Here is a 27,563-nt window from a genome sequence, read left to right as displayed (position 1 = left end):
TGAGAGTGGACGGTGTGGGTTTGGTGGGTGTGTGAGTGGGCGGTGTGTGTTTGGTGGGTGTGAGAGTGGACGGTGTGGGTTTGGTGGGTGTGAGAGTGGACGGTGTGGGTTTGTTGGGTGTGAGAGTGGACGGTGTGGGTTTGGTGGGTGTGAGAGTGGACGGTGTGGGTTTGGTGGGTGTGAGAGTGGACGGTGTGGGTTTGGTGGGTGTGAGAGTGGACGGTGTGGGTTTGGTGGTTGTGAGAGTGGACGGTGTGGGTTTGGTGGGTGTGAGAGTGGACGGTGTGGGTTTGGTGGTTGTGAGAGTGGACGGTATGGGTTTGGTGGGTGTGTGAGTGGACGGTGTGGGTTTGGTGGGTGTGAGAGTGGACGGTGTGGGTTTGGTGGGTGTGAGAGTGGACGATGTGGGTTTGGTGGGTGTGAGAGTGGACGGTGCGGGGTTCGGTGTGTGTGAGAGTGGACGGTGCGGGGTTTGGTGGGTGTGAGAGTGGACGGTGTGGGTTTGGTGGGTGTGAGAGTGGACGGTGTGAGTTTGGTGGGTGTGTGAGTGGACGGTGTGGGTTTGGTGGGTGTGTGAGTGGACGGTCTGTGTTTGGTGGGTGTGAGAGTGGTCGGTGTGGGTTTGGTGGGTGTGAGTGTGGACGGTGTGGGTTTGGTGGGCGTGAGAGTGGACGGTGGGGGTTTGGTGGGTGTGAGAGTGGACGGTGTGGGTTTGGTGGGTGTGTGAGTGGGCGGTGTGTGTTTGGTGGGTGTGAGAGTGGACGGTGTGGGTTTGGTGGGTGTGAGAGTGGACGGTGTGGGTTTGTTGGGTGTGAGAGTGGACGGTGTGAGTTTGGTGGGTGTGAGAGTGGACGGTGTGGGTTTGGTGGTTGTGAGAGTGGACGGTGTGTGTTTGGTGAGCGTGAGAGTGGATCGGTGTGGGTTTGGTGGGTGTGAGAGTGGACGGTGTGGGTTTGGTGGGTGTGAGAGTGGATGGTGTGGGTTTGGTGGGTGTGAGAGTGGACGGTGTGGGTTTGTTGGGTGTGAGAGTGGACGGTGTGGGTTTGGTGGGTGTGAGAGTGGACGGTGTGGGTTTGGTGGGTGTGAGAGTGGACGGTGTGGGTTTGGTGGGTGTGAGAGTGGACGGTGTGGGTTTGGTGGGTGTTAGAGTGGACGGTGTGTGTTTGGTGGGTGTGAGAGTGGACGGTGTGGGTTTGGTGGGTGTGTGAGTGGACGGTGTGGGTTTGGTGGGTGTGAGAGTGGACGGTGCGGGGATCGGTGGCGGAGAGAATGTTTGAGTTGATTTCTCTGGCTGTGGGTCTGCTGTTTGAGGAGCTGCCAGTGTGTTTACTCTCCTGACTGTCTCTCCCTCTCCTCAGTACCGTGGCTGTCAGAACGTGCATTTGAGGAAGGATTTCTTCCTGACTCACAGTTCGTGTGCTCGCTCTGAAACCTTCATTAACCTACGGGAGGTCAGTAACCGCATCAAATTACCCCCTGGGGAGTATGTCATCGTCCCCTCGACCTACGACCCCAGTAAGGAGGCTGACTTTGTCCTGAGGGTCTTCACTGAGAAGCAAGCCGATTCAGAGTGAGTTGTCTTTTTTTATTGTTTCTCAGGGTGAGCGCTTCACTGGCTGGACCAGCATTTATTACCCATCCCTAGTTGCCCTTGAGAAGGTGGTGGTGAGCTGCCTTCTTGAACCACTGCAGTCCATGTGGTGTAGGTACACCCACAGTGCTGTTAGGGAGGGAGTTCCAGGATTTTGACCCAGCGACAGTGAAGGAATGGTGATATATTTCCAAGTCAGGATGGTGAGTGACTTGGAGGGAAACTTCCAGGTGGTGGTGTTCCCATCTATCTGCTGCCCTTGTCCTTCTAGATGGTAGTGGTCGTGGGTTTGGAAGGTGCTGTCTAAGGAGCCTTGGTGAGTTCCTGCAGTGCATCTTGTAGATGGTACACACACTGCTGCTACTGTGTGTCGGTGGTGGAGGGAGTGAATGTTTGTGGATGGGGTGCTAATCAAGCAGGTCTGCTTTGTCCTGGATGGTGTTGAGCTTCTTGAGTGTTGTGGGAGCTGCACTCATCCAGGTAAGTGGGGAGTATTCCATCACACTCCTGACTTGTGCCTTGTAGATGGTGGACAGGCTTTGGGGAGTCAGGAGGTGAGTTACTCACTGCAGGATTCCCAGCCTCTGACCTGCTCTTGTAGCCACAGTATTTATATGGCTGGTCCAGTTCAGTTTCTGGTCAATGGTAACCCCCAGGATGTTGATAGTGGGGGTTTCAGTGATGTAATGTCATTGAATGTCAAGGGGCAATGGTTGGATTCTCTCTTGTTGGAGAAGGTCATTGCCTGACACTTGTGTGGGGTGAATGTTACTTGCCACTTGTCAGCCCAAGCCTGGATATTGTCCAGGTCTTGCTGCATTTGAACATGGAGCTGCTTCAGTATCTGAGGGTGTGGAGGGGCCATGTACAAACTCTGACTGAGTCTATTCACTTGCAGGGAGCTGGATGACCCAATCAGCGCTGACCTGGAAGACGAGGCAAGGACACACCCAACCTGAACACTACCACCCTGATCCCCAACCCCTGACCCTGCCACCCTGACCGCCAACACCCGACCCAGCCTCCCTGAACCCCCAACCCCCCCCCGCCCTGACCCCCAACCCCTGACCCTCCCACCCTGACCGCCAACACCTGACCCAGCCTCCCTGAACCCCCAACCTCACCTCCCTGAACCCCCAACCTCGCCTCCCTGACCCCCAACCCCTGACTCCGCCACCCTGACCGCCAACCCCCGACCCAGTCTCCCTGACCCCCAACCCTCCCACCCTGACCCCCAACCCCGACCCTCCCACCCTGACCGCCAACACTCGACCCAGCCTCCCTGAACCCCCAACCTCGCCTCCCTGAACCCCCAACCTCGCCTCCCTGACCCCCAACCCCTGACCCCACCACCCTGACCGCCAACTCCCAACCCAGCCTCCCTGACCCCCAACCCACCCAACCCTGACCCCCAACCCCGACCCCCAACCCCTGACCCTCCCACCCTGACCGCCAACACTCGACCCAGCCTCCCTGACCCCCAACCCCTGACCCAGCCACCCTGATTCCCAACCCCCCCACCCTGACCCCCAACCCCTGACCCCCCCACCCTGACCGCCAACACCCAACCCAGCCTCCCTGATCCCCCAACCTCGCCTCCCTGACCCCCAGCCCCTGACCCAGCCTCCCTGACCCCCAACCCCCGACCCAGCCTCCCTGACCCCCAGCCTCCCTGCCATCCATTCCCACTGTTTCTAAATGACCTCTGACCCTCTACCTGGTCACAAGAACCAGGAGCTAGAGTGGACCATTCGGCCCATCCAGCCTGCTCCACCATTCTATACCATCATGGCTGATCTTGAGCTTCTACTCCATTTTCCCGCCCACTCCCCATATCCCTTAATTCACCAAGACACCAAAAACCCATCCATCCCAACCTTAAATATATTCAACGATGGAGCATTCACAAACCTCTGGGGTGGAGAATTCTAAAGATTCACAACCCTTTGAGTGAAGAAATTTCTCCTCATCTCAGTCCTAAATGATCAGCCCCTTATCCTGAGACTGAGCCCCCGTGTTTTAGACCCCCCGATTGGCAGAGACAATCTCTGTGTCCACCCTGTCAAACCCCTTCAGAATCTCACAGGATTCAATGAGATTGTCTCTCATTCTTCTAAACTCCAGAGAATATAAACCCTCTCAGTGTCCTCCTCACAGCTTAGCTTCCCACCTAGCTTGGAATCACCAGCAAACGTAGATACATTACTCTCTGTCTCTTCATCTAGGTCATTAATACAGATTGTAAATAGCTGGGGCCCCATCACTGATCCTTGTGACGCTCCACGATTCACTGCCTGACAGCTTGAAAAAGCCCCGTTTATGCTCACTCTCTCTCCTCTATCTCACCCAACTGCTCACCAACCCCTGCTCTTCCTGATATATATAAACAATCTCGATCTTGGTGTGCAAAGGACAATTTCAGAGTTTGCGGATGACAAAACTTGGGAGAATTGTAAACTGTGAGAAGGACAGTGTGGAACTTCCAAAGGACATTGAGACATTGGTGGTGTGAACAGATAGGTGGCAGATGAGGTTCAATGCGGAGAAGCGTGAGGTATAAAGAGCATGGAGAGACAGTATAAAATAAAGCGGCAGGGGGCAGAGAGACCTGGGTGTAAATATACATTAGTCATCAAAGGTGGCAGGACAGGTAGAGAGAGCTGTTTCTAAAGCGTACAGCATTCTAGGCTTCATTAGCAGTGTCATGGAGTACAAGAGCAGGGAGGTTATGCTGAGTTTATATAAGACACTGGTTAGACCTCAGCTGGAGTATTGTGTACAGTTCTGGGCACCACACTATAGGAAGGATGTGAACACATTGGAGAGAGTACAGAAGAGGTTTACAAGAATGGTTCCAGGGGTGAGAAACTTCAGCTATGAGGACAGATTGGAGAGGTTGGGACTGTTCTCCTTGGGGAGGAGAAGGCTGAGAGGGGATTTGATAGAGATGTTCAAAATCATGAGAGGGCTGGACAGAGTAGATAGGGAGAAGCTGTTCCCACTTGTAAAAGGGTCAAGAACGAGAGGGCACAGATTTAAAGTGATTTGCAAAAGAAGCAAGTGCGATGTGAGAATAAAGTTTTCACAGTGACTGGTTCGGGTCTGGAATACACGGCCTGGAAGTGTGGGAGAGGCAGGTTCAATCGAGGCATTCAGGAGGGTATTAGATGATTATTTGAATAGAAACAATGTGCAGGGGTACAGGGAAAGGGCAGGAGAGTGGTACTGAGTTAAAATGCTCAGAGCCAGTAGACATGATGGGCTGAATGGCCACGTTCTGCACCATAACAATTCTGTAATTCTAATCACCAATCCCATCCCTGACTTCGACTTCAGACAGATTCCTCAACTACTCCATGATCTCAGAACCTCATTCACACCCCCTTCCAGCTTTTAACACGACTGGGGCCCCATCCCCCCATTCTCCCAAACCCCCCCATTCCCCCAAACCCCCCCATTCCCCCAAACCCCCCCATTCCCCCAAACCCCCCCATTCCCCCAAACCCCCCATTGTCCCAAACCCCCCCCATTCTCCCAAATCCCCCCATTCCCCCAAATCCCCCCATTCCCCCAAATCCCCCCATTCCCCCAAACCCCCCCCATTGTCCCAAACCCCCCCCATTCTCCCAAACCCCCCCCATTCTCCCAAATCCCCCCATTGGCCCAAACCCCCCCATTGTCCCAAACCCCCCCCCATTCTCCCAAATCCCCCCATTCTCCCAAATCCCCCCATTGGCCCAAACCCCCCCATTCTCCCAAACCCCCCCATTCCCCCAAATCCCCCCATTCCCCCAAATCCCCCCATTCTCCCAAATCCCCCCATTGCCCCAAACCCCCCCATTCCTCCCCACCCCCCATTCTCCCAAATCCCCCCATTCTCCCAAACCCCCCCATTCTCCCAGATCCCCCCATTCTCCCAAACCCCCCATTCTCCCAAATCCCCCCATTCTCCCAAATCCCCCCATTCTCCCAAACCCCCCCATTCTCCCAAACCCCCCCATTCTCCCAAAGCCCCCCATTGACCCAAACCTCCCCACCCCCCATTCTCCCAAACCCCCCCATTGCCCCAAACCCCCCCATTCCTCCAAATCCCCCCACCCCCCATTCTCCCAAACCCCCCCATTCTCCCAAACCCCCCCATTGCCCCAAACCTCCCCACCCCCCATTCTCCCAAACCCCCCCATTGCCCCAAACCTCCCCACCCCCCATTCTCCCAAACCCCCCCATTGCCCCAAACCTCCCCACCCCCCATTCTCCCAAACCCCCCCCATTGCCCCAACCCCCCCATTCCTCCAAATCCCCCCACCCCCCATTCTCCCAAACCCCCCCATTCCCCCAAATCCCCCCATTGGCCCAAATCTCCCCACCCCCCATTCTCCCAAACCCCCCCATTGCCCCAAACCTCCCCACCCCCCATTCTCCCAAACCCCCCCATTGCCCCAAACCTCCCCACCCCCCATTCTCCCAAACCCCCCCATTGCCCCAAACCTCCCCACCCCCCATTCTCCCAAACCCCCCCATTCCCCCAAACCCCCCCATTCCTCCCCACCCCCCATTCTCCCAAACCCCCCATTCCCCCAAATCCCCCCATTCCTCCCCACCCCCCATTCTCCCAAACCCCCCATTCCCCCAAACCCCCCCATTCCTCCCCACCCGCCATTCTACCAAACCCCCCCATTGCCCCAAACCTCCCCACCCCCCATTCTCCCAAACCCCCCCCATTGCCCCAAACCTCCCCACACCCCATTCTCCCAAACCCCCCCATTGCCCCAAACCTCCCCACCCCCCATTCTCCCAAACCCCCCCATTGCCCCAAACCTCCCCACCCCTCATTCTCCCAAATCCCCCCATTGGCCCAAACCTCCCCACCCCCATTCTCCCAAACCCCCCCATTGCCCCAAACCTCCCCACCCCCATTCTCCCAAGTCCCCCCATTGGCCCAAACCTCCCCACCCCCCATTCTCCCAAATCCCCCCATTGCCCCAAACCTCCCCACCCCCCATTCTCCCAAATCCCCCCATTGCCCCAAACCTCCCCACCCCCCATTCTCCCAAACCCCCCATTGCCCCAAACCTCCCCACCCCCCATTCTCCCAAACCCCCCATTGCCCCAAACCTCCCCACCCTCATTCTCCCAAATCCCCCCATTGCCCCAAACCTCCCCACCCCCCATTCTCCCAAATCCACCCATTGCCCCAAACCTCCCCAGCCCCCATTCTCCCAAATCCCCCTATTGCCCCAAACCTCCCCAGCCCCCATTCTCCCAAACCCCCCCATTGCCCCAAACCTCCCCACCCCCCATTCTCCCAAATCCCACCATTGCCCCAAACCTCCCCACCCCCCATTCTCCCAAATCCCCCCATTGCCCCAAACCTCCCCACCCCCCATTCTCCCAAATCCCCCCATTGCCCCAAACCTCCCCACCCCCCATTCTCCCAAATCCCCCCATTGCCCCAAACCTCCCCACCCCCCATTCTCCCAAATCCCCCCATTGCCCCAAACCTCCCCACCCCCCATTCTCCCAAATCCCCCCATTGCCCCAAACCTCCCCACCCCCCATTCTCCAAAACCCCCCCATTGGCCCAAACCTCCCCACCCCCCATTCTCCCAAATCCCCCCATTGCCCCAAACCTCCCCACCCCCCATTCTCCCAAATCCCCCCATTGCCCCAAACCTCCCCACCCCCCATTCTCCCAAACCCCGCATTGCCCCAAACCTCCCCACCCCCCATTCTCCCAAACCCCCCATTGCCCCAAACCTCCCCACCCCCCATTCTCCCAAATCCCCCCATTGCCCCAAACCTCCCCACCCCCCATTCTCCCAAATCTCCCCATTGCCCCAAACCTCCCCACCCCCCATTCTCCCAAACCCCCCCATTGCCCCAAACCTCCCCACCCCCCATTCTCCCAAATCCCACCATTGCCCCAAACCTCCCCACCCCCCATTCTCCCAAACCCCCCATTGCCCCAAACCTCCCCACCCCCCATTCTCCCAAACCCCCCATTGCCCCAAACCTCCCCACCCCCCATTCTCCCAAATCCCCCCATTGCCCCAAACCTCCCCACCCCCCATTCTCCCAAATCCCCCCATTGCCCCAAACCTCCCCACCCCCCATTCTCCCAAATCCCCCCATTGCCCCAAACCTCCCCACCCCCCCATTCTCCCAAATCCCCCCATTGCCCCAAACCTCCCCACCCCCCATTCTCCCAAATCCCCCCATTGCCCCAAACCTCCCCACCCCCCATTCTCCCAAATCCCCCCATTGCCCCAAACCTCCCCACCGCCCATTCTCCCAAATCCCCACATTGCCCCAAACCTCCCCACCCCCCATTCTCCCAAATCCCCCCATTGCCCCAAACCTCCCCACCCCCCATTCTCCCAAATCCCCCCATTGCCCCAAACCTCCCCACCCCCCATTCTCCCAAATCCCCCCATTGCCCCAAACCTCCCCACCCCCGATTCTCCCAAATCCCCCCATTGCCCCAAACCTCCCCACCCCCATTCTCCCAAATCCCCCCATTGCCCCAAACCTCCCCACCCCCATTCTCCCAAAGCCCCCCATTGCCCCAAACCTCTCCACCCCCAATTCCCCCAAATCCCCCCATTCCCCCAAATCCCCCCACCCCCCATTCCCCCAAACCCCCACATTCTCCCAAAGCCCCCCATTCACCCAACCCCCCCATTCCCCCAACCCCCCCATTCCTCCAAATCCCCCCATTCTCCCAAATCCCCCCATTCCCCCAAATCCCCCCATTCCTCCAAATCCCCCCATTCCTCCAAATCCCCCCATTCTCCCAAAGCCCCCCATTCCCCCAACCCCCCCATTCCCCCAAAGCCCCCCATTCCCCCAAATCCCCCACCCCCATTCATCCAAACCCCCCCATTCTTCCAAATCCCCCCATTCTCCCAAATCCTCCCATTCCCCCAAATCCCCCCATTCCCCCAAATCCCCCCAACGCATTCCCCCAAACCCCCCCATTCCTCCAAATCCCCCAATTTCCCCAAATCCCCCCATTCCCCTAAACCCCCCATTCCCCCAAACCCCCCCATTCCCCCATATCCCGCTATTCCCCCCAATCCCCCATTCCCCCAAACCCCCCCACCCCCATTCCCCCAAATCCCGCCATTCCCCCAAATCCCCCCACCCACCATTCCCCCAAATCCCCCATTCCCCCAAAGCCCCCCATTCCCCCAACGGCCCCCATTCCCCCAAATCCCCCCATTCCCCCAAACCCCCCATTCCTCCAAATCCCCCCATTCCCCCAAACCCCCCATTCCTCCAAATCCCCCCATTCTCCCAAAGCCCCCCATTCCCCAAACACCCCCATTCCCCCAAAGCCCCCCATTCCCCCAAATCCCCCCACCCCCCATTCCTCCAAACCTCCCCATTCTTCCAAATCCCCCCATTCCCCCAAACCCCCCCATTCCCCCAAACCCCCCCACCCCCATTCCCCCAAATCCCCCCATTCCCCCAAATCCCCCCATTCCCCCAAATCCCCCCATTCCCCCAAATCCCCCCATTCCCCCAAACCCCGCCATTCTCCCAAAGCCCCCCATTCCCCAAACCCCCACATTCCCCCAAAGCCCCCCATTCTCCCAAAGCCCCCCATTCCCCCAAAGCCCCCCATTCCCCCAAATCCCCCCACCCCCCATTCCTCCAAACCTCCCCATTCTTCCAAATCCCCCCATTCTCCCAAATCCCCCCATTCCCCCAAACCCCCCCACCCCCATTCCCCCAAATCCCCCCATTCCCCCAAATCCCCACACCCCCCCAAATCCCCCCACCCCCCATTCCCCCAAATCCCCCATTCCCCAAACCCCCCCACCCCCATTCCCCCAAATCCCGCCATTCCCCCAAATCCCCCCACCCCCCATTCCCCCAAATCCCCCCACCCCCCATTCCCCCAAATCCCCCCCATTCCCCCAAATCCCCCCACCCCCCATTCCCCCAAATCCCCCCATTCCCCCAAATCCCCCCATTCCCCCAAATCCCCCCATTCCCCCAAATCCCCCCACCCCCCATTCCCCCAAATCCCCCCACCCCCATTCCCCCAAATCCCCCCATTCCCCCAAATCCCCCCATTCCCCCAAATCCCCCCACCCCCCATTCCCCCAAATCCCCCCATTCCCCCAAATCCCCCCACCCCCATTCCCCCAAATCCCGCCATTCCCCCAAATCCCCCCACCACCATTCCCCCAAATCCCCCCATTCCCCCAAATCCCCCCATTCCCCCAAATCCCCCCATTCCCCCAAATCCCCCCACCCCCATTCCCCCAAATCCCCCCATTCCCCCAAATCCTCCCATTCCCCCAAATCTCCCCCATTCCCCCAAATCCCGCCATTCCCCCAAATCCCCCCACCCCCACTCCCCCAAATACACCCACCCCCATTCCCCCAAATCTCCCCCATTCCCCCAAATCTCCCCCATTCCCCCAAATCTCCCCCATTCCCCCAAATCTCCCCCATTCCTCCAAATCCCCCCATTCCTCCAAATCCCCCCATTCCTCCAAATCCCCCCATTCCCCCAAATCTCCCCCATTCCCCCAAATCCCCCCATTCCTCCAAACCCCCCCATTCCCCCAAATCTCCCCCATTCCCCCAAATCTCCCCCATTCCCCCAAATCTCCCCCATTCCTCCAAATCCCCCCATTCCTCCAAATCTTCCCATTCCCCCAAATCTCCCCCATTCCCCCAAATCTCCCCCATTCCCCCAAATCTCCCCCATTCCTCCAAATCCCCCCATTCCTCCAAATCCCCCCATTCCTCCAAATCCTCCCATTCCCCCAAATCTCCCCCATTCCCCCAAATCCCCCCATTCCCCCAAATCCCGCCATTCCCCCAAATCCCCCCACCCCCACTCCCCCCAAATACCCCCACCCCCATTCCCCCAAATCTCCCCCATTCCCCCAAATCTCCCCCATTCCTCCAAATCCCCCATTCCTCCAAATCCTCCCATTCCCCCAAATCTCCCCCATTCCCCCAAATCCTCCCATTCCCCCAAATCCCCCCATTCCCCCAAATCCCGCCATTCCCCCAAATCCCGCCATTCCCCCAAATCCCCCCACCCCCACTCCCCCAAATACCCCCACCCCCATTCCCCCAAATCCCCCATTCCCCAAAATCCCCTCATTCCCCCAAATCCTCCCATTCCCCCAAATCTCCCCCATTCCCCCAAATCCTCCCATTCCCCCAAATCTCCCCACCCCCCATTCTCCCAAATCCCACCATTGCCCCAAACCTCCCCACCCCCCATTCTCCCAAACCCCCCATTGCCCCAAACCTCCCCACCCCCCATTCTCCCAAACCCCCCATTGCCCCAAACCTCCCCACCCCCCATTCTCCCAAATCCCCCCATTGCCCCAAACCTCCCCACCCCCCATTCTCCCAAATCCCCCCATTGCCCCAAACCTCCCCACCCCCCATTCTCCCAAATCCCCCCATTGCCCCAAACCTCCCCACCCCCCATTCTCCCAAATCCCCCCATTGCCCCAAACCTCCCCACCCCCCATTCTCCCAAATCCCCCCATTGCCCCAAACCTCCCCACCCCCCATTCTCCCAAATCCCCCCATTGCCCCAAACCTCCCCACCGCCCCAAACCTCCCCACCGCCCATTCTCCCAAATCCCCACATTGCCCCAAACCTCCCCACCCCCCATTCCCCCAAATCTCCCCCATTCCCCCAAATCTCCCCCATTCCCCCAAATCTCCCCCATTCCTCCAAATCCCCCCATTCCTCCAAATCCCCCCATTCCCCCAAACCCCCCCATTCCCCCAAACCCCCCCATTCCCCCAAATCTCCCCCATTCCCCCAAATCTCCCCCATTCCCCCAAATCTCCCCCATTCCTCCAAATCCCCCCATTCCTCCAAATCCTCCCATTCCTCCAAATCTCCCCCATTCCCCCAAATCTCCCCCATTCCCCCAAATCTCCCCCATTCCCCCAAATCCCCCCATTCCTCCAAATCCCCCCATTCCTCCAAATCCCCCCATTCCTCCAAATCCTCCCATTCCCCCAAATCTCCCCCATTCCCCCAAATCCCCCCATTCCCCCAAATCCCGCCATTCCCCCAAATCCCCCCACCCCCACTCCCCCAAATACCCCCACCCCCATTCCCCCAAATCTCCCCCATTCCCCCCAAATCTCCCCCATTCCTCCAAATCCCCCCATTCCTCCAAATCCTCCCATTCCCCCAAATCTCCCCCATTCCCCCAAATCCTCCCATTCCCCCAAATCCCCCCATTCCCCCAAATCCCGCCATTCCCCCAAATCCCCCCACCCCCATTCCCCCAAATCCCCCATTCCCCAAAATCCCCTCATTCCCCCAAATCCTCCCATTCCCCCAAATCTCCCCCATTCCCCCAAATCCTCCCATTCCCCCAAATCTCCCCCATTCCCCCAAATCCTCCCATTCCCCCAAATCCTCCCATTCCCCCAAATCTCCCCACCCCCCATTCTCCCCCATTCCTCCAAATCCTCCCATTCCCCCAAATCTCCCCCATTCCCCCAAATCCTCCCATTCCCCCAAATCTCCCCCATTCCCCCAAAGCCCCCCATTCCTCCAAATCCCCCCATTCCTCCAAATCCTCCCATTCCTCCAAATCTTCCCATTCCCCCAAATCTCCCCCATTCCCCCAAATCCTCCCATTCCCCCAAATCCCCCCATTCCCCCAAATCCCCCCATTCCCCCAAATCTCCCCCATTCCCCCAAATCCTCCCATTCCCCCAAATCTCCCCCATTCCCCCAAATCTCCCCCATTCCCCCAAACCCCCCCATTCCCCCAAAGCCCCCCATTCCTCCAAATCTCCCCCATTCCCCCAAACCCCCCCATTCCCCCAAACCCCCCCACCCCCATTCCTCCAAATCCTCCCATTCCCCCAAATCTCCCCCATTCCCCCAAATCTCCCCCATTCCCCCAAACCCCCCCCATTCCCCCAAACCCCCCCACCCCCATTCCTCCAAATCCTCCAATTCCTCCAAATCCTCCCATTCCTCCAAATCCCCCCATTCCCCCAAATCCCCCCATTCCCCCAAATCCCCCCATTCCCCCAAACCCCCCATTCCCCCAACCCCCCCATTCCTCCAAATCCCCCCATTCCCCCAAAACCCGCCACCCCCATTCCCCCAAATACCCCCACCCCCCTCATTCTCCCAAACCCCCCTAAATCCCCCCATTCCCCCCTCGACTTCCATCTGGCATCCTGTCTAGTTAACCTTTAACCTGGATAATCTCCCTGTCTGAATTCTGAATCTCTCACTGATTTCTTTCTATCACCGATTTCTCTCGCCCTCATGCCCCGCCCCCTCCCCCTCATGTCCCCCTCCCCCTCATGTCCCCCTCCCCCTCATGTCCCCCTCCCCCTCATGTCCCCCACCCCCCTCTTGTCCCCCCACCCCCTCATGTCCCCCTCCCCCCTCTTGTCCCCCTCCCCCTCATGTCCCTCTCCCCCTCATGTCCCCCTCCCCCTCATGTCCCCCTCCCCCTCATGTCCCTCTCCCCCTCATGTCCCCCTCCCCCTCATGTCCCTCTCCCCCTCATGTCCCCCTCCCCCTCATGTCCCCCACCCCCTCATGTCCCTCTCCCACTCATGTCTCCCTCCCCCTTATGCCCCCCTCGCTCTCGTGCCCCCCTCCCCTTCGCCCTCAGGCCCCCATCCCCTTCATGCACCCGCCCCCCCCCCCCCCCCCCCCCCCAGTTCTGAATTTTCTCTCTAACTTTTTCAGGATGAAATCTCTGAGGATGATGTTGATGAGAATTTTAAAGCCATGTTCAGTCAGCTCGCCGGGGAGGTGAGTTATCTCCGTAGAACCATAGCACACTACAGCACAGCAAAACAGGCCATTCGGCCCTTCTAGTCCATGCCAAAATATTATTCCACTAGTCCCATTGTCCCATCTCCATCGTCAGCCGGACTCTCCATCAGAAAACTCCACACGACAGACTGCATGATGTCCCCACCCTGATCCCGAGTGCCACCCTGACCCCAACCTGACCCCAGGTGTCACACTGACCCCAAACTGGGCCCCGGGTGTCACACTGGCCCCTTGTATCACACTGACCTCAAGCTGACCCCGTATGTCACACTGACCCTGCGCTGGCCCCTGGGTGTCACACTGACCCCGGAGCTGACCCCGGGTGTCACACTGACCCCGCGCTGACCTATGGGTGTCACACTGACCCCGCGCTGACGCATTGGTGTCACACTGACCCCGGAGCTGACCCCGGGTGTGACACTGACCCCGCGCTGACCCCGGGTGTCACACTGACCCCGGGTGTCACACTGACCCCGCGCTGACCCCAGGTATCACACTGACCCCTCGCTGACCCCGCATGTCACACTGACCCCACGTTGGCCCCTGGGTGTTACACTGACCCCACGCTGACCCCGGGTGTCACACTGACCCCGCGCTGACCCCGGGTGTCACACTGACCCCACGCTGACCCCAGGTGTCACACTGACCCCTCGCTGACCCTGCATGTCACACTGACCCCACGTTGGCCCCTGGGTGTTACACTGACCCCACGCTGACCCCGGGTGTCACACTGACCCCGCGCTGACCCCTGGGTATGAGTGACCCTGCTGGTTAACTGTGATGTTCCTCTCTCCCCAGGACTTGGAGATTAGCGTATTTGAACTGCGGACAATTCTCAACCGGGTGCTATCTAAACGTAAGTGATGGGTTGATTGTGGTCATCACTGGGGTTATTGCTGGGTATCTGGGTGATTAATGGGTACATGGGGGATCCTGCTGCATGCACTGGAGCCCTTGCTGGGCAAATTGCCGGCCGGGGGAGCCGGGGTCGTACCGGGGTCGTGGCCTGTCTTGCCCATGATCACCGGTTGGTGAAGATGGCCGTATACCCAAAGATCTTATGTACTTGATAGCCACTGGGTCACAATCTCCGGAGCATCCACATTCCCGCTACGCGGGCACATACAAGCGAGGTAGGAAGATGGCGGACACTGACAGCTGGGAGACTCCTTACCCGGCCGGGAACTCTGACTGTTCGGAAGGTCATTGGAAGAGACAAGCAGAAAGAAACAGCTTCTCTGGCTAAGAAGTGAACCCGGAGAAAACAGAGCAGGGAAGTGAGGTCCCAGTGCCCCAAGACTCTGAAGCCCCTTCCCTCCTGCACCTACAAACCACCCATTGGTCCCACCTAACTTCATATTTCTACTCTGGCTAGTTCATGGCACTGGGACTAATCCAGAGATTTTGGTAGGAAGAACATGGACAGACAATATGAAATAAGGGGTGGAATTTTGAAGGTGATGCAGGAGCAGAGGGACCTGGGTGTATATGTGTACAGATCATTGAAGGTGACAGAACAGGCTGAGAGAGCAGTTAATAAAACATACAGTATTCTGGGCTTTATTAATAGGGGCATAGAGTACAAAAACAGGGAGGTTATGCTGAGTTTATATGAGACCCTCGTTAGACCTCAGTACAGAGTATAAGAGCAAAGATATGATGTTAAACCTGTGTAAACACTGGTCTGGCCTCAGTTGGAGTATTGTGTCCAGTTCTGGGCATCAGAATTTAGGAACGATGTGAAGATATTTGAGAGGGTGCAAAACAGATTCATGAGAATGGTTCCAGGGATGAGGGACTTCAGTTATGTAGATAGATTGGAGAAGTTGGGACTGTTCTTCTTGGAGAAGAGGAAGTTAAGAGGAGATTTGATAGAGGTATTCAAAATCATGAGGGGTCTGGACAGAGTAGATAGGGAGAAACTGTTCCCATTGGTGGAAGGATCGAGAACCAGAAAGAACAGATTTAAAGTGATTGACAAAAGGAGCAATGGAGACATGAGGGAAACGTTTCAGACAGCGAGTGGTTAGGATCTGGAATGCACTGTCTGAGAGTGTGGGGGAGACAGGGTCAATCGAGTGGTTAGGATTTGGAATGCATTGTCTGAATGTGGTGGAGACAGGGTCAATCGAGTGGTTAGGATCTGGAATGCACTGCCTGAGAGTGTGGGGGAGACAGGGTCAATCGAGTGGTTAGGATTTGGAATGCACTGTCTGAATGTGGTGGAGACAGGGTCAATCGAGTGGTTAGGATCTGGAATGCACTGCCTGAGAGTGTGGGGGAGACAGGGTCAATTGAGTGGTTAGGATCTGGAATGCACTGTCTGAGAGTGTGGTGGAGAGACGGTCAATCGAGTGGTTAGGGTCTGGAATGCCTGAATGTAATGGTGACAGGGTCAATTGAGGCTTTCAAGTGTAAACTAGAGAGTTATGTAAACAGAAATATTGTCCAAGCTACGGGAATAGTCTGGGGAGTGGGCTCAGTGAGTTGCTCTTGCAGAGGACCAGCATGGGAACAATGGGCTGAATCGCATCCTCTGTGCTGTAACCATTCTTTGAGTCTATCATACTAACATTCCCACGTCTTGCCCTTCCCCTTGTGGTATTAATATGTGAGGAGCTTGAGGATGATCATTACTGGTCAGATCCTTGACTGCTCCTCTGTGTCCAGCGAAACTCTGATCACGCCTTTGTCATGTTACTCTCATTATCTGATATTTCAGATCGTGATTTAAAGACAGATGGATTCAGTCTGGACTCCTGTCGTGGAATGGTCAATCTCTTGGATGTATCCTTCACCCTGATCTGAACATAACCATGGAAATGAGCCCTAGACTGTGGCGGAGGGTCAGAACTTGCTAGAGACTGACCTCTGTGAGGTCAGTTCCTCATCCATTGGAGACACCTCTCTCTGAGTCTGGCTATAGTCTCAATTTCCAGAACCAGGAATCTGACATTGAGATTGGAAGTGATATCAGACAGGGCAGTGATTGGCAGCTCCTTAGCTGTGGGGTAGGTGAACTCTCTCCCCCTCGCCCACTGTCCCCTACCCAAGATGGACTGGTTGGGTCAAATGACCTCTTTCGGTGCCATACATAGAAGAAGGTCTGGGAGATAAGTTTTTAGAATGCTTTTGTGACAGTTTCCTGGGACAATACATTGGGAAACAACTATGGATTAAGCTACTTTAGATCAGTAGGAAATAGTGATCATAATACCATTCAATTCCATGTTAAATATGAAAGTGAAACTCTAATCACAATCAAAAATCTTAAACAAAGCCAGTTAATAGGTATGAGGGGAGAACTGGCTCAGTTTAATTGGGTAAATAGACTGAAAGGTATGGAGGGAAACAGACAGGAGGAAACATTCAAAGAAACATTTCAGAATCTTCATCGTGAGTGTGTCCATTGAAAAACAAAAGCTCAAGGAGACAGACCCATCCATGGCTCACTCAGCAAGTTGTGGATAGTCTTAGACTAACAGAAGAGGCTTACAATGTGACAAAGGACAGGAGCAAGTCTGAGGACTGGAATGTTTTAGAAACATGCAGAGAGCCACCAAAAACTTAATAAAAAGGGAAAAAATGGAATATAAAAACGGCTTGCAGAGAGGTATGGGACAGGTTAAGTGAGTGGACCGTAAGGTGGCAGATGGAGTATAAAGTGGTTAAATGTAAGGTTATTACTCACAAACAGATGTATGAATTAGGAGCAGGAGTGGCCACTCGGCCCTTTGAGCCTGCTCTGTTATTCAATAAGATCACGGCTGATCTGTAACCTCCTGCCTACCCCTGATAATCTTTCACCCCCTTGTTAATCAAGAATCTATCCACCTCTGCTGTAAAAATATTCAAAGACTCTGCTTCTACTGCCTTGGATGCATTTTAAGAATTCCGCTCCCTCCAATCCTATGACACTGTGACTAACCCAGTTAGTGTTAGGGAAGTTGAAATCCCCCAGTATTACTACCCTGTTATTTTTACATTTCTCTGAAATTTGCCTACATATCTGCTCTTGTGTTTCTCTCTGACTGTTTGGGGATCTATAGTACACTCTCAGCAATGTGATTGCTCCTTTTTTGTTTTTCAGTTCTACCCATATGACTTCATTTGAGGAGCTTTCTAAGATGTCATCCCACCTTACTGCTGTAATTGATTCTTTGATCAATATAACGATACTCCCTCCTCTTTTACCTCCTTCCCTGTCTCGCCTGAAGACCCTATATCCTGGAAGATTCAGCTGCCAATCCTGCCCCTCTCTCAACCATGTCTCTGTGACAGCAATGACATCACACTTCCATATATTAATTTGTGCCCTCAACTCATCTGCCTGGTGAAGAAATTTCTCCTCATCTCAGTGCTAGATGGTCTACCCCATATCCTCAAACAGTGACCCTTGATTCTGGACTCCTCCACCATCGGGAACAGCCTTCTTGCATCTACCCTGTCTAGCCCTGTTAGAATTTTATAGGTTTCTATGAGATCCCCCCCCTCATTTTTCTGAAAGACTCCTGGTAATAAAATAAACACCATCCAATCTTGCCAAACTCCCTTGTGCCTTAACTGACCTGTAATTCCTACACCTTCCAGACTCACTTGCTCTCTCTTCTAATTTTGGCTGTACAGCTCCCCCTGCTGAACCTCCGCTCAGGATCCCATCCCCCTGACAAGTTAGTTTAAACCCTCCCCGACAGCACTAGCAAACCTCCCCGCAAGGCTGTTGGTCCCATTCCGGTTCACTGCTACTGTGCAGTGACTACACGAGTGGGATTTTCCACTAACAGGATGCTGTTGTCAGTCCAAAAAGACATTCTGCCTACCACACAACTGAGTAACATTGTGTATGAATTTCAGTGCCAGTGTGATGCCGGAGACAACAATTGGCTGATTGAATCAAACAGCATGTTCCTCTGGTTGTTTGTAACAGTCAGAGTACAGTATGTACTCAACCAGCCTACACTCACAAAACACAAAACCAAACGTCTCCTGTTAGATGTGATTCTGAGATTGGCCAGTACTTGCTGAACAATCCTGACTGTGCTAATATACACACACTAACAACCGATTTAAGATAGTCAGTTGAGCTGATAATGTGGCTCATTCACACTTGCTAAAAGTGACAGACACTCATAGACAGGGGCCTGGGTTACCACAACCAAAAGGAATGTGTTCAAGCGTGGCTCCTTCTTTGAGTTGCTGGGAGCTTGGGAAGCCCAGAGTTTCCCATTGCTTTCTCCATGGCATTGCCTCAGCCAATCAGAGCTGACTTACCAACCAATCAGCAGCCTTTTCTCCTGTGGTATAAATAGTTGTGACTATCTGAAATTTGGTATTCTTGTGCTTGTCCTGATGAGTCCAAGACTAAAAGCTCCAGCAACATGTCTCTCTTTTCACTGATTGTTTTAAGTTCCTCCCTCCCTTTTGCCCCCTGCTTTTCTACTATTCTTGGGATGCTTTTTCTGTTTTCTACTTTGAAGAAAGATATAAATAACTTGTTCGATGTCTCTGTCATCTCCTTGTTTCCCATTATTAATTCCCCAATCTCACCCTCTATGCAACCAACACTCATTTACACAATTCTTTGCCTTTTTATACACTTGCAGAAGCTTTTACTGTCTGTTTTATACCTCTTGCTAGTATTCTCTCATCAATTTCTCCCTCTTTATTATTTTAGTCATCCTTTTCAGGTTTCAAAAATTTCTCAATCTTCTGGGCAACCAATAACCTTTTGAACATTGACATCTTTTCTTTCAGTTTGATACTATCCTTAACTTCCTTAGTTACCCAGTTGGGGCATCCTTCTCATGGAGGCAATTCATCTCAAATGAAATATATCTTTATTGAGAGTTATAAGACATCTCCATAAATGTCTGCCACTGCTTCTCTGCCATCTTATCCTTTAACCTATTTTCCAAGCCCACTTTAGCCAACCTTGTCTTCATACCCTGTAATTGCCTTTATTAAAGTTTAAACACTAGTTTCAGACCCACACTTCTCACCCTCAAACTGAATGGAAAATTCTATCATGTTATGGTCACTCTTACCTAGAGGATTCTTTACTATGATGTCATTAACTATTCCTGTCTCATTACACATTACCAGTTCCAAAATAATACTGTTCCCTGGTTGGTTCCAGAGTGTATTATTCTGAGAAATTATCCCAAATACACTGTGAACTCATCCTCCAGGCTAACTTTGCTAATTTGATTTGTCCAATCTATATGAAGATTAAAATCGTCCATGATTATTGCCGTACCTTTCTGACAAGTCCCCATTACTTCTTGATTGATACTCCACCCAACAGTGTAGCTACTGTCAGGGAGTCCAAAATCACTCCAACCAGTGACTGCATTCCTTTGCTATTCCTTATTCCCCACACAAACTGATTCTATACCCTGACCCTGTGAACCAAGATCATTTCTCACAACTAGTTTAAAGGGTGGACACCGAGATTGGGCCTATATTCTCTGCAGTTTAGAAGAATGAGAGACGATCTCATTGAATCCTGTGAGATTCTGAAGGGGTTTGACAGGGTGGACACTGAGAGATTGTCTCTGCCGATCGGGGAGTCTAAAACATGGGGGCTCAGTCTCAGGATAAGGGGCTGATCATTTAGGACTGAGATGAGGAGAAATTACTTCACTCAAAGGGTTGTGAATCTTTGGAATTCTCCACCCCAGAGGGTTGTGGATGTTCCATCGTTGAATATATTTAAGGTTGGGATGGATGGGTTTTTGGTGTCTCGGTGAATTAAGGGATATGGGGAGTGGGCGGGAAAATGGAGTAGAAGCTCAAGATCAGCCATGATGGTATAGAATGGTGGAGCAGGCTGGATGGGCCGAATGGTCCACTCCAGCTCCTGGTCTCAAGTAAAATTGGGAACTTTCTCTCTTTAACCAATCCTCTTACAGAAAGACGGCAGTGGTCGCCTGGGATTGGTGGAGTTTCAAATCATGTGGAACAAGATCCGCAAATGGCTGGTAAGTGATGGGATCTGGGGGGTGCTCTCTCATTTTCTCTCTCTCTCTCTCTTTTCACTCGTGCTCTCTCTCTCTCGCACGCTCTCTTGCTTCTCTCTCTTGCTGTCGAGCCTGTGAGATGTGGAGCTTGGGGACTGGGCAACTATAGCCACCAACGGTGGAGCAATTAAAATTGAGGATGCCAAGGCCAGAATGAGGAGGAACACAGAGATCTTCGAGGATCTTGGTGATGGAGGAGATTTTACGCAGACATGGAGGAATTTGAAAACAATGATGAGAATTTTAAAGTCAAGACATTGCTTGACCTGGAGCCAGTGTAGGTCAGGTGGGTGACAGTGGAATGGGACTTGGTGTGAGTTAGGACAGGGGCAGCAGGATTTTGAATGACCTTCAGTTTACAAAGGGTAGAATGTGAGGGGCAGCCAGGATGTGTTGGAACAGTCGAGTCTGGAGGGAACAAAGGCGTGGACGAGGGTTCCCAGCAGCAGGTGAGCTGAGACAGGGGTGGTCCTACAGAGGGTCATCCTTCAGAGTCTTAGTGAGGGCAGAGGTCAGAAGCTCATCTCAGGGTCAAATGTGACCCCAAGGTTGGCAGTCTCAGGCTGTTGCCGGTGAGAGAGACAAAATCAGTGTCAGGGACAGAAGACAATGGCTTCAATTCCCCCTGTGTTTAATTGGAGGAAATTTGTGTCCATCTAGTACTGAATCCTGGATAAGCAGTCTGATCACTTGGAGTCAATGGAGAGGCGCTGGAGGAAGATGATGTGGTAATATCCAAGGGAGAGAGGGGGGCATAGTGGGACATTCAGGGAGGGCAAATGAGAGGGAGTGTGAGCGAGAATGAGAATTAGGCAGATGGTTTACACTCTTCATTACCATTACCACGGAGACCGGAGAGCGCAGAGCGTGTACCATTACCACAGAGACCGGAGAGCGCAGCGCGTGTACCATTACCACAGAGACCGGAGAGCGCAGAGCGTGTACCATTACCACAGAGACCGGAGAGCGCAGCGCGTGTACCATTACCACAGAGACCAGAGAGCGCAGCACGTGTACCATTACCACAGAGACCGGAGAGCGCAGAGCGTGTACCATTACCACAGAGACCGGAGAGCGCAGAGCGTGTACCATTACCACAGAGACCGGAGAGCGCAGAGCGTGTACCATTACCACAGAGACCGGAGAGCGCAGCGCGTGTACCATTACCACAGAGACCGGAGAGCGCAGAGCGTGTAACGTTACCACAGAGACCAGAGAGCGCAGAGCGTGTACCATTACCACAGAGACCGGAGAGCGCAGCGCGTGTACCATTACCACAGAGATCGGAGAGCGCAGAGCGTGTACCATTACCACAGAGACCGGAGAGTGCAGAGCGTGTACCATTGCTACAGAGACCGGAGAGCGCAGAGAATGTACCATTACCACGGAGACCGGAGATCGCAGGGCGTGTACCATTACCACAGAGACCGGAGAGCGCAGAGCATGTACCATTACCACAGAGACCGGAGAGCGCAGGGCGTGTACCATCACCACAGAGACCGGAGAGTGCAGAGCATGTACCATTATCACAGGGACCGGAGAGTGCAGCGCGTGTACTATTACCATCCAGACCGGAGAGTGCAGAGCGTGTACCATTACCACAGAGACCGGAGAGTGCAGAGCGTGTACCATTACCACAGAGACCCGAGAGTGCAGCGCGTGTACCATTACCACTGAGACCGGAGAGCGCAGAGCGTGTACCATTACCACGGAGACCGGAGATCGCAGGGCGTGTACCATTACCACAGAGACCGGAGAGACAGAGCGTGTACCATTACCACAGAGACCGGAGAGTGCAGCGTGTGTACCATTACCACAGAGACCGGAGAGCGCAGAGCGTGTACCATCACCACAGAGACCGGAGAGTGCAGAGCATGTACCATTACCACAGGGACCGGAGAGTGCAGCGCGTGTACCATTACCATCCAGACCGGAGAGCGCAGAGCGTGTACCATTACCACAGAGACCAGAGAGTGCAGAGCGTGTACCATTACCATCCTGACCGGAGAGTGCAGAGCGTGTACCATTACCACAGAGACCGGAGAGCGCAGCGCGTGTACCATTACCACAGAGACTGGAGAGCGCAGAGCATGTACCATTACCACAGAGACCGGAGAGTGCAGAGCGTGCACCATTACCACAGAGACCGGAGAGCGCAGAGCGTGTACCATTACCACAGAGACCGGAGAGCGCAGGGCGTGTACCATTACCACCCAGACCGGAGAGTGCAGCGCGTGTACCATTACCACAGAGACCGGAGAGCGCAGCGCGTGTTCCATTACCACAGAGACCGGAGAGCGCAGCGCGTGTTCCATTACCACAGAGACCGGAGAGTGCAGAGCGTGTACCATTACTACAGAGACCGGAGAGCGCAGAGAATGTACCATTACCACAGAGACCGGAGAGCGCAGCGCGTGTACCATTACCACAGAGACCGGAGAGCGCAGCGCGTGTACCATTACCACAGTGACCGGAGAGCGCAGTGCGTGTGCCATTACCACAGAGACCAGAGAGTGCAGCGCGTGTATCATTACCACAGAGACCGGAGAGCGCAGAGCGTGTACCGTTACCACAGAGACCGGAGAGCGCAGAGCGTGTACCATTACCACAGAGACCGGAGAGCGCAGCGCGTGTACCATTGCCACAGAGAGCAGAGAATGCAGAGCGTTTACCATTACCACAGAGACCAGAGAGTGCAGTGCGTGTACTGTTATCATGGAGACCTGGAGCGGAGAGCGTGTACCATTACCACAGAGACCGGAGAGCCCAGAGCGTGTACCATTACCACAGAGACCGGAGAGTGCAGCGCGTGTACCATTACCACGGAGACCGGAGAGCGCAGCACGTGTACCATTACCACAGAGACCGGAGACCGCAGAGCGTGTACCATTACCACAGAGACCTGAGAGCGCAGAGCGTGTACCATTACCACAGAGACCGGAGAGCGCAGAGCGTGTACCATTACCACAGAGACCGGAGAGCGCAGAGCGTGTACCATTACCACAGAGACCAGAGAGTGCAGCGCGTGTACTGCTACTATGGAGACCTGGAGCGGAGAGCGTGTACCATTACCACAGAGACCGGAGAGCCCAGAGCGTGTACCATTACCACAGAGACCGGAGAGCGCAGAGCGTGTACCATTACCACAGAGACCGGAGACCGCAGAGCGTCAACCATTACCACAGAGACCGGAGAGCGCAGCGCGTGTACCATTACCACAGAGTCCGGAGAGCGCAGAGCATGTACCATTACCACAGAGACCGGAGAGCGCAGAGCGTGTACCATTACCACAGAGACCAGAGAGTGCAGCGCGTGTACTGCTACCATGGAGACCTGGAGCGGAGAGCGTGTACCATTACCACAGAGACCAGAGAGCCCAGAGCGTGTACCATTACCACAGAGACCGGAGAGTGCAGCGCGTGTACCATTACCACGGAGACCGGAGAGCGCAGCACGTGTACCTTTACCACAGAGACCGGAGACCGCAGAGCGTGTACCATTACCACAGAGACCGGAGAGCGCAGCGCGTGTACCATTACCACAGAGACCGGAGAGCGCAGAGCGTGTACCATTACCCCAGAGACCAGAGAGTGCAGCGCGTGTACTGCTACCATGGAGACCTGGAGCGGAGAGCGTGTACCATTACCACAGAGACCGGAGAGCGCAGAGCGTGTACCATTACCCCAGAGACCAGAGAGTGCAGCGCGTGTACTGCTACCATGGAGACCTGGAGCGGAGAGCGTGTACCATTACCACAGAGACCGGAGAGCCCAGAGCGTGTACCATTACCACAGAGACCGGAGAACGCAGAGCGTGTACCATTACCACAGAGACCGGAGAGCACAGAGCGTGTACCATTACCACAGAGACCGGAGAGCTCAGGGCATGTACCATTACCACAGAGACCGGAGAGCGCAGCGCGTGTACCTTTACCACAGAGACCGGAGAGCGCAGAGCGTGTACCATTACCACAGAGACCGGAGAGCGCAGAGCGTGTACCATTACCACAGAGACCAGAGAGTGCAGCGCGTGTACTGCTACCATGGAGACCTGGAGCGGAGAGCGTGTACCATTACCACAGAGACCAGAGAGCCCAGAGCGTGTACCATTACCACAGAGACCGGAGAGCGCAGAGCGTGTACCATTACCACAGAGACCAGAGAGTGCAGCGCGTGTACTGCTACCATGGAGACCTGGAGCGGAGAGCGTGTACCATTACCACAGAGACCGGAGAGCGCAGAGCTTGTACCATTACCACAGAGACCGGAGAGCGCAGAGCGTGTACCATTACCACAGAGACCGGAGAGCCCAGAGCGTGTACCATTACCACAGAGACCGGAGAGCGCAGAGCGTGTACCATTACCACAGAGACCGGAGAGCTCAGGGCATGTACCATTACCACAGAGACCAGAGAGTGCAGCGCGTGTACTGCTACCATGGAGACCTGGAGCGGAGAGCGTGTACCATTACCACAGAGACCGGAGAGCCCAGAGCGTGTACCATTACCACAGAGACCGGAGAGCCCAGAGCGTGTACCTTTACCACAGAGACCGGAGAGCTCAGGGCATGTACCATTACCACAGAGACCAGAGAGTGCAGCGCGTGTACTGCTACCATGGAGACCTGGAGCGGAGAGCGTGCCTGTGCCCTTTGCCTTCAAACAACCAACTGCAGCATCTTGAATTTCATGAACTTCTTAATGCTGAACCTACACTTGAACGTTCTTCAGCCAAGGATCAGAAATCCACTCTTCCAGATTAGTTTGTCCAGATCAAACTGAATTGAAAATTGGGCATCCTGGAGAAGAGAATTGTTAAACCACCAGACTACATCAGGTCTAAGTAGAAAGTCAGATAAGGTCCAGATTTTCCCCTGGTTTGGTCAAGTTGCTGGTGAAGTATCCAAATGCAGCTCTTTGACTATCCCTCAACCATCTTTGATGAAATATTCAAAGACTTTGATGAATATTTTAACCTTCAAGTTGTGGAGCGCACAGCCCTTAAAAAGGGGCACAGAAAACCACTGGGAAAGCACCAAAAGGGTTCCAGACAATACTCGAGTAAACCACACAAAGGCACCAAAGAGGCAGAGAACTTTCCGGAAGTCTCAGAAATATATCTTTTTTGAAATCCTGAAACGTTACCTGCTCTGCAACAGCAGGTGATAGTGCAGATGGAGCAGCTGGCTGTGAATTAAGGAAAGCCATCTGATGAAACCCAAAATAAGCAAATCCTGCAGAAGGAAAGTGAAATAAGGTTGGAAAATGCTCTTTTCAGAATTGAATCGGAAGATTTGAAACACAAGATTCAAGCTGAGTATATACCCTTGGAACTGCATGAGACACTGAAGCCCTCAATGAGCCGAACTGTTCAAGATCGAAACAAACACATTTTTGAGGTGTCAGAGGTACAAGAGAGAGGTGACAGAGCTGAAGAAAATGGATGGACATTTGGAAGAAAACTTGAGAAAAACATCATGTTTCCAAGGTGATATATGAAGAGATGAAAATCAAGAACCTGGAATGGCAAGCAACCGTGAGGGCTCTCAAAAACAATCAGCAGAAACACAATTACAGGATGCGAGTATGTACAGCAGCACAGAGGAATTGTCCACTTCCAGGGAAAAACTGATTCATGTAGACAATCAACTTTCACACCGAAAATAAGAGTTTGACAAGAAAAAAACAAGAACTAATGAGAAGACTGGAATGTCGCTCCCAGGAAGTGGAACACTTGAAAGGAGACGTTAACTGCTTCAATGATGAACTTGGAGAAACAAATTCAACAAAAATGGATCTTCAATTGAAACATGTTGAACTTCAAGCGTCAGAAGTCTCCCACTGAGCGCTGTGCAAAATGCTGGCAACAGGAGAAGGGAATTTGCTGATGAATCAGAAGAGTTGCTTGAAAGCAGAATGAACAGCTGGAACTGATGAACTTCTTGAACTTTGATCCACACTGAGGAACATGAAGGATTAGAGGCGCAGTGTGGAAGAGTAAACCCAAACCTTAACAGCAGAAAAGGTGAATTCTACAAAACAGACTGACAATCCAGTGAGTGAATTGGAAGAATTCATGGAGCAGTCAAACCAGACGGACCACCCGACATCGACCAAGGCACCGGAAACAACAACAGCAATCTCAGCCCTGTCGACCCTGCAAACTCCTCCTTACTAACATCTGGGGGCTAGTGCCAAAATTAGGAGAGCTGTCTCACAGACTAGTCAAACAACAGCCTGACATAGTGATCCTCATGGAATCATACCTTACAGATAATGTCCCAGACACCACCATCACCATCCCTGGGTATGTCCTGTCCCACCGGCAGGACAGACCCAGCAGAAGTGGTGACACAGTGGTATACAGTCAGGAGGGAGTTGCTCTGGGAGTCCTCAACATCGACTCTGGACTCCATGAAGTCTCACGGCATCAGGTCAAACATGGACAAGGAAACCTCCTGCTGATTACCACGTACCGCCCTCCCTTAGCTGATGAATCAGTGCCTCCTCCATGTTAAACATCACTTGGAGGAAGCACTGAGGGTGTCAAGGGCGCAGAATGTACTCTGGGTGGGGACTTCAATGTCCATCACCAAGTGTGGCTCGGTAGCACCACTACTGACCGAGCTGGCCGAGTCCTAAAGGACATAGCTGTTCGACTAGGTCTGCAGCAGGTGGTGAGGGAACCAACAAGAGGGAAAAACATACTTGACCTCATCCTCACCAACCTGCCTGCTGCAGATGCATCTGTCCATGACAGTATCAGTAGGAGTGATCACCAAACAGTCATTGTGGAGACAAAGTCCCACCTTCACATTGAGGATTCCCTCCATCATGTTGTGTAGCACTACCACTGTGCTAAATGGGATAGATTTCAAACAGATCTAGCAACTCAAGACTGGGCATCCATGAGGTGCTGTGGGCCATCAGCAGCAGCAGAATTGTACTCGGACACAATCTGTAACCTCATGGCCCAGCATATCCCCCACTCTCCCATTACCATCGAGCCAGGGGATCAACCCTGGTTCAATGAAGAGTCCAGGAGGGTATTCCAGGAGCAGCACCAGGCAGACCTAAAAATGAGGTGTCAACCTGGTGAAGCTATAACACAGGACTACTTGCATGTCAAACAGCATAAGCAGC

The 27,563-nt window shown here is 54.0% G+C and overlaps 1 protein-coding gene across 1 annotated transcript in view; it reads left to right on the top strand.

Annotated features, from left to right (window-relative positions):
- LOC121273398 (calpain-1 catalytic subunit-like) overlaps positions 1 to 27,563 on the top strand; it is a gene marked incomplete at its 5' end in the record, with an annotated part of 86,105 nt that overhangs the window by 36,928 nt on the left and 21,614 nt on the right. The window contains 6 exons of the mRNA XM_041180577.1: positions 1,359 to 1,570; positions 2,490 to 2,529; positions 13,314 to 13,379; positions 14,202 to 14,259; positions 16,126 to 16,190; positions 20,315 to 20,383. Of these exons, the coding sequence (XP_041036511.1) occupies positions 1,359 to 1,570; positions 2,490 to 2,529; positions 13,314 to 13,379; positions 14,202 to 14,259; positions 16,126 to 16,190; positions 20,315 to 20,383 (510 nt within the window). The remainder of the gene's footprint in view (positions 1 to 1,358; positions 1,571 to 2,489; positions 2,530 to 13,313; positions 13,380 to 14,201; positions 14,260 to 16,125; positions 16,191 to 20,314; positions 20,384 to 27,563) is intronic.

This window comes from Carcharodon carcharias (assembly GCF_017639515.1).
Source record: "Carcharodon carcharias isolate sCarCar2 chromosome 5 unlocalized genomic scaffold, sCarCar2.pri SUPER_5_unloc_1, whole genome shotgun sequence".
Lineage (NCBI taxonomy): Eukaryota > Metazoa > Chordata > Chondrichthyes > Lamniformes > Lamnidae > Carcharodon > Carcharodon carcharias.
Note: the sequence above shows the minus strand (reverse complement) of the source record. Positions and strands in the feature narration are given on the sequence as shown.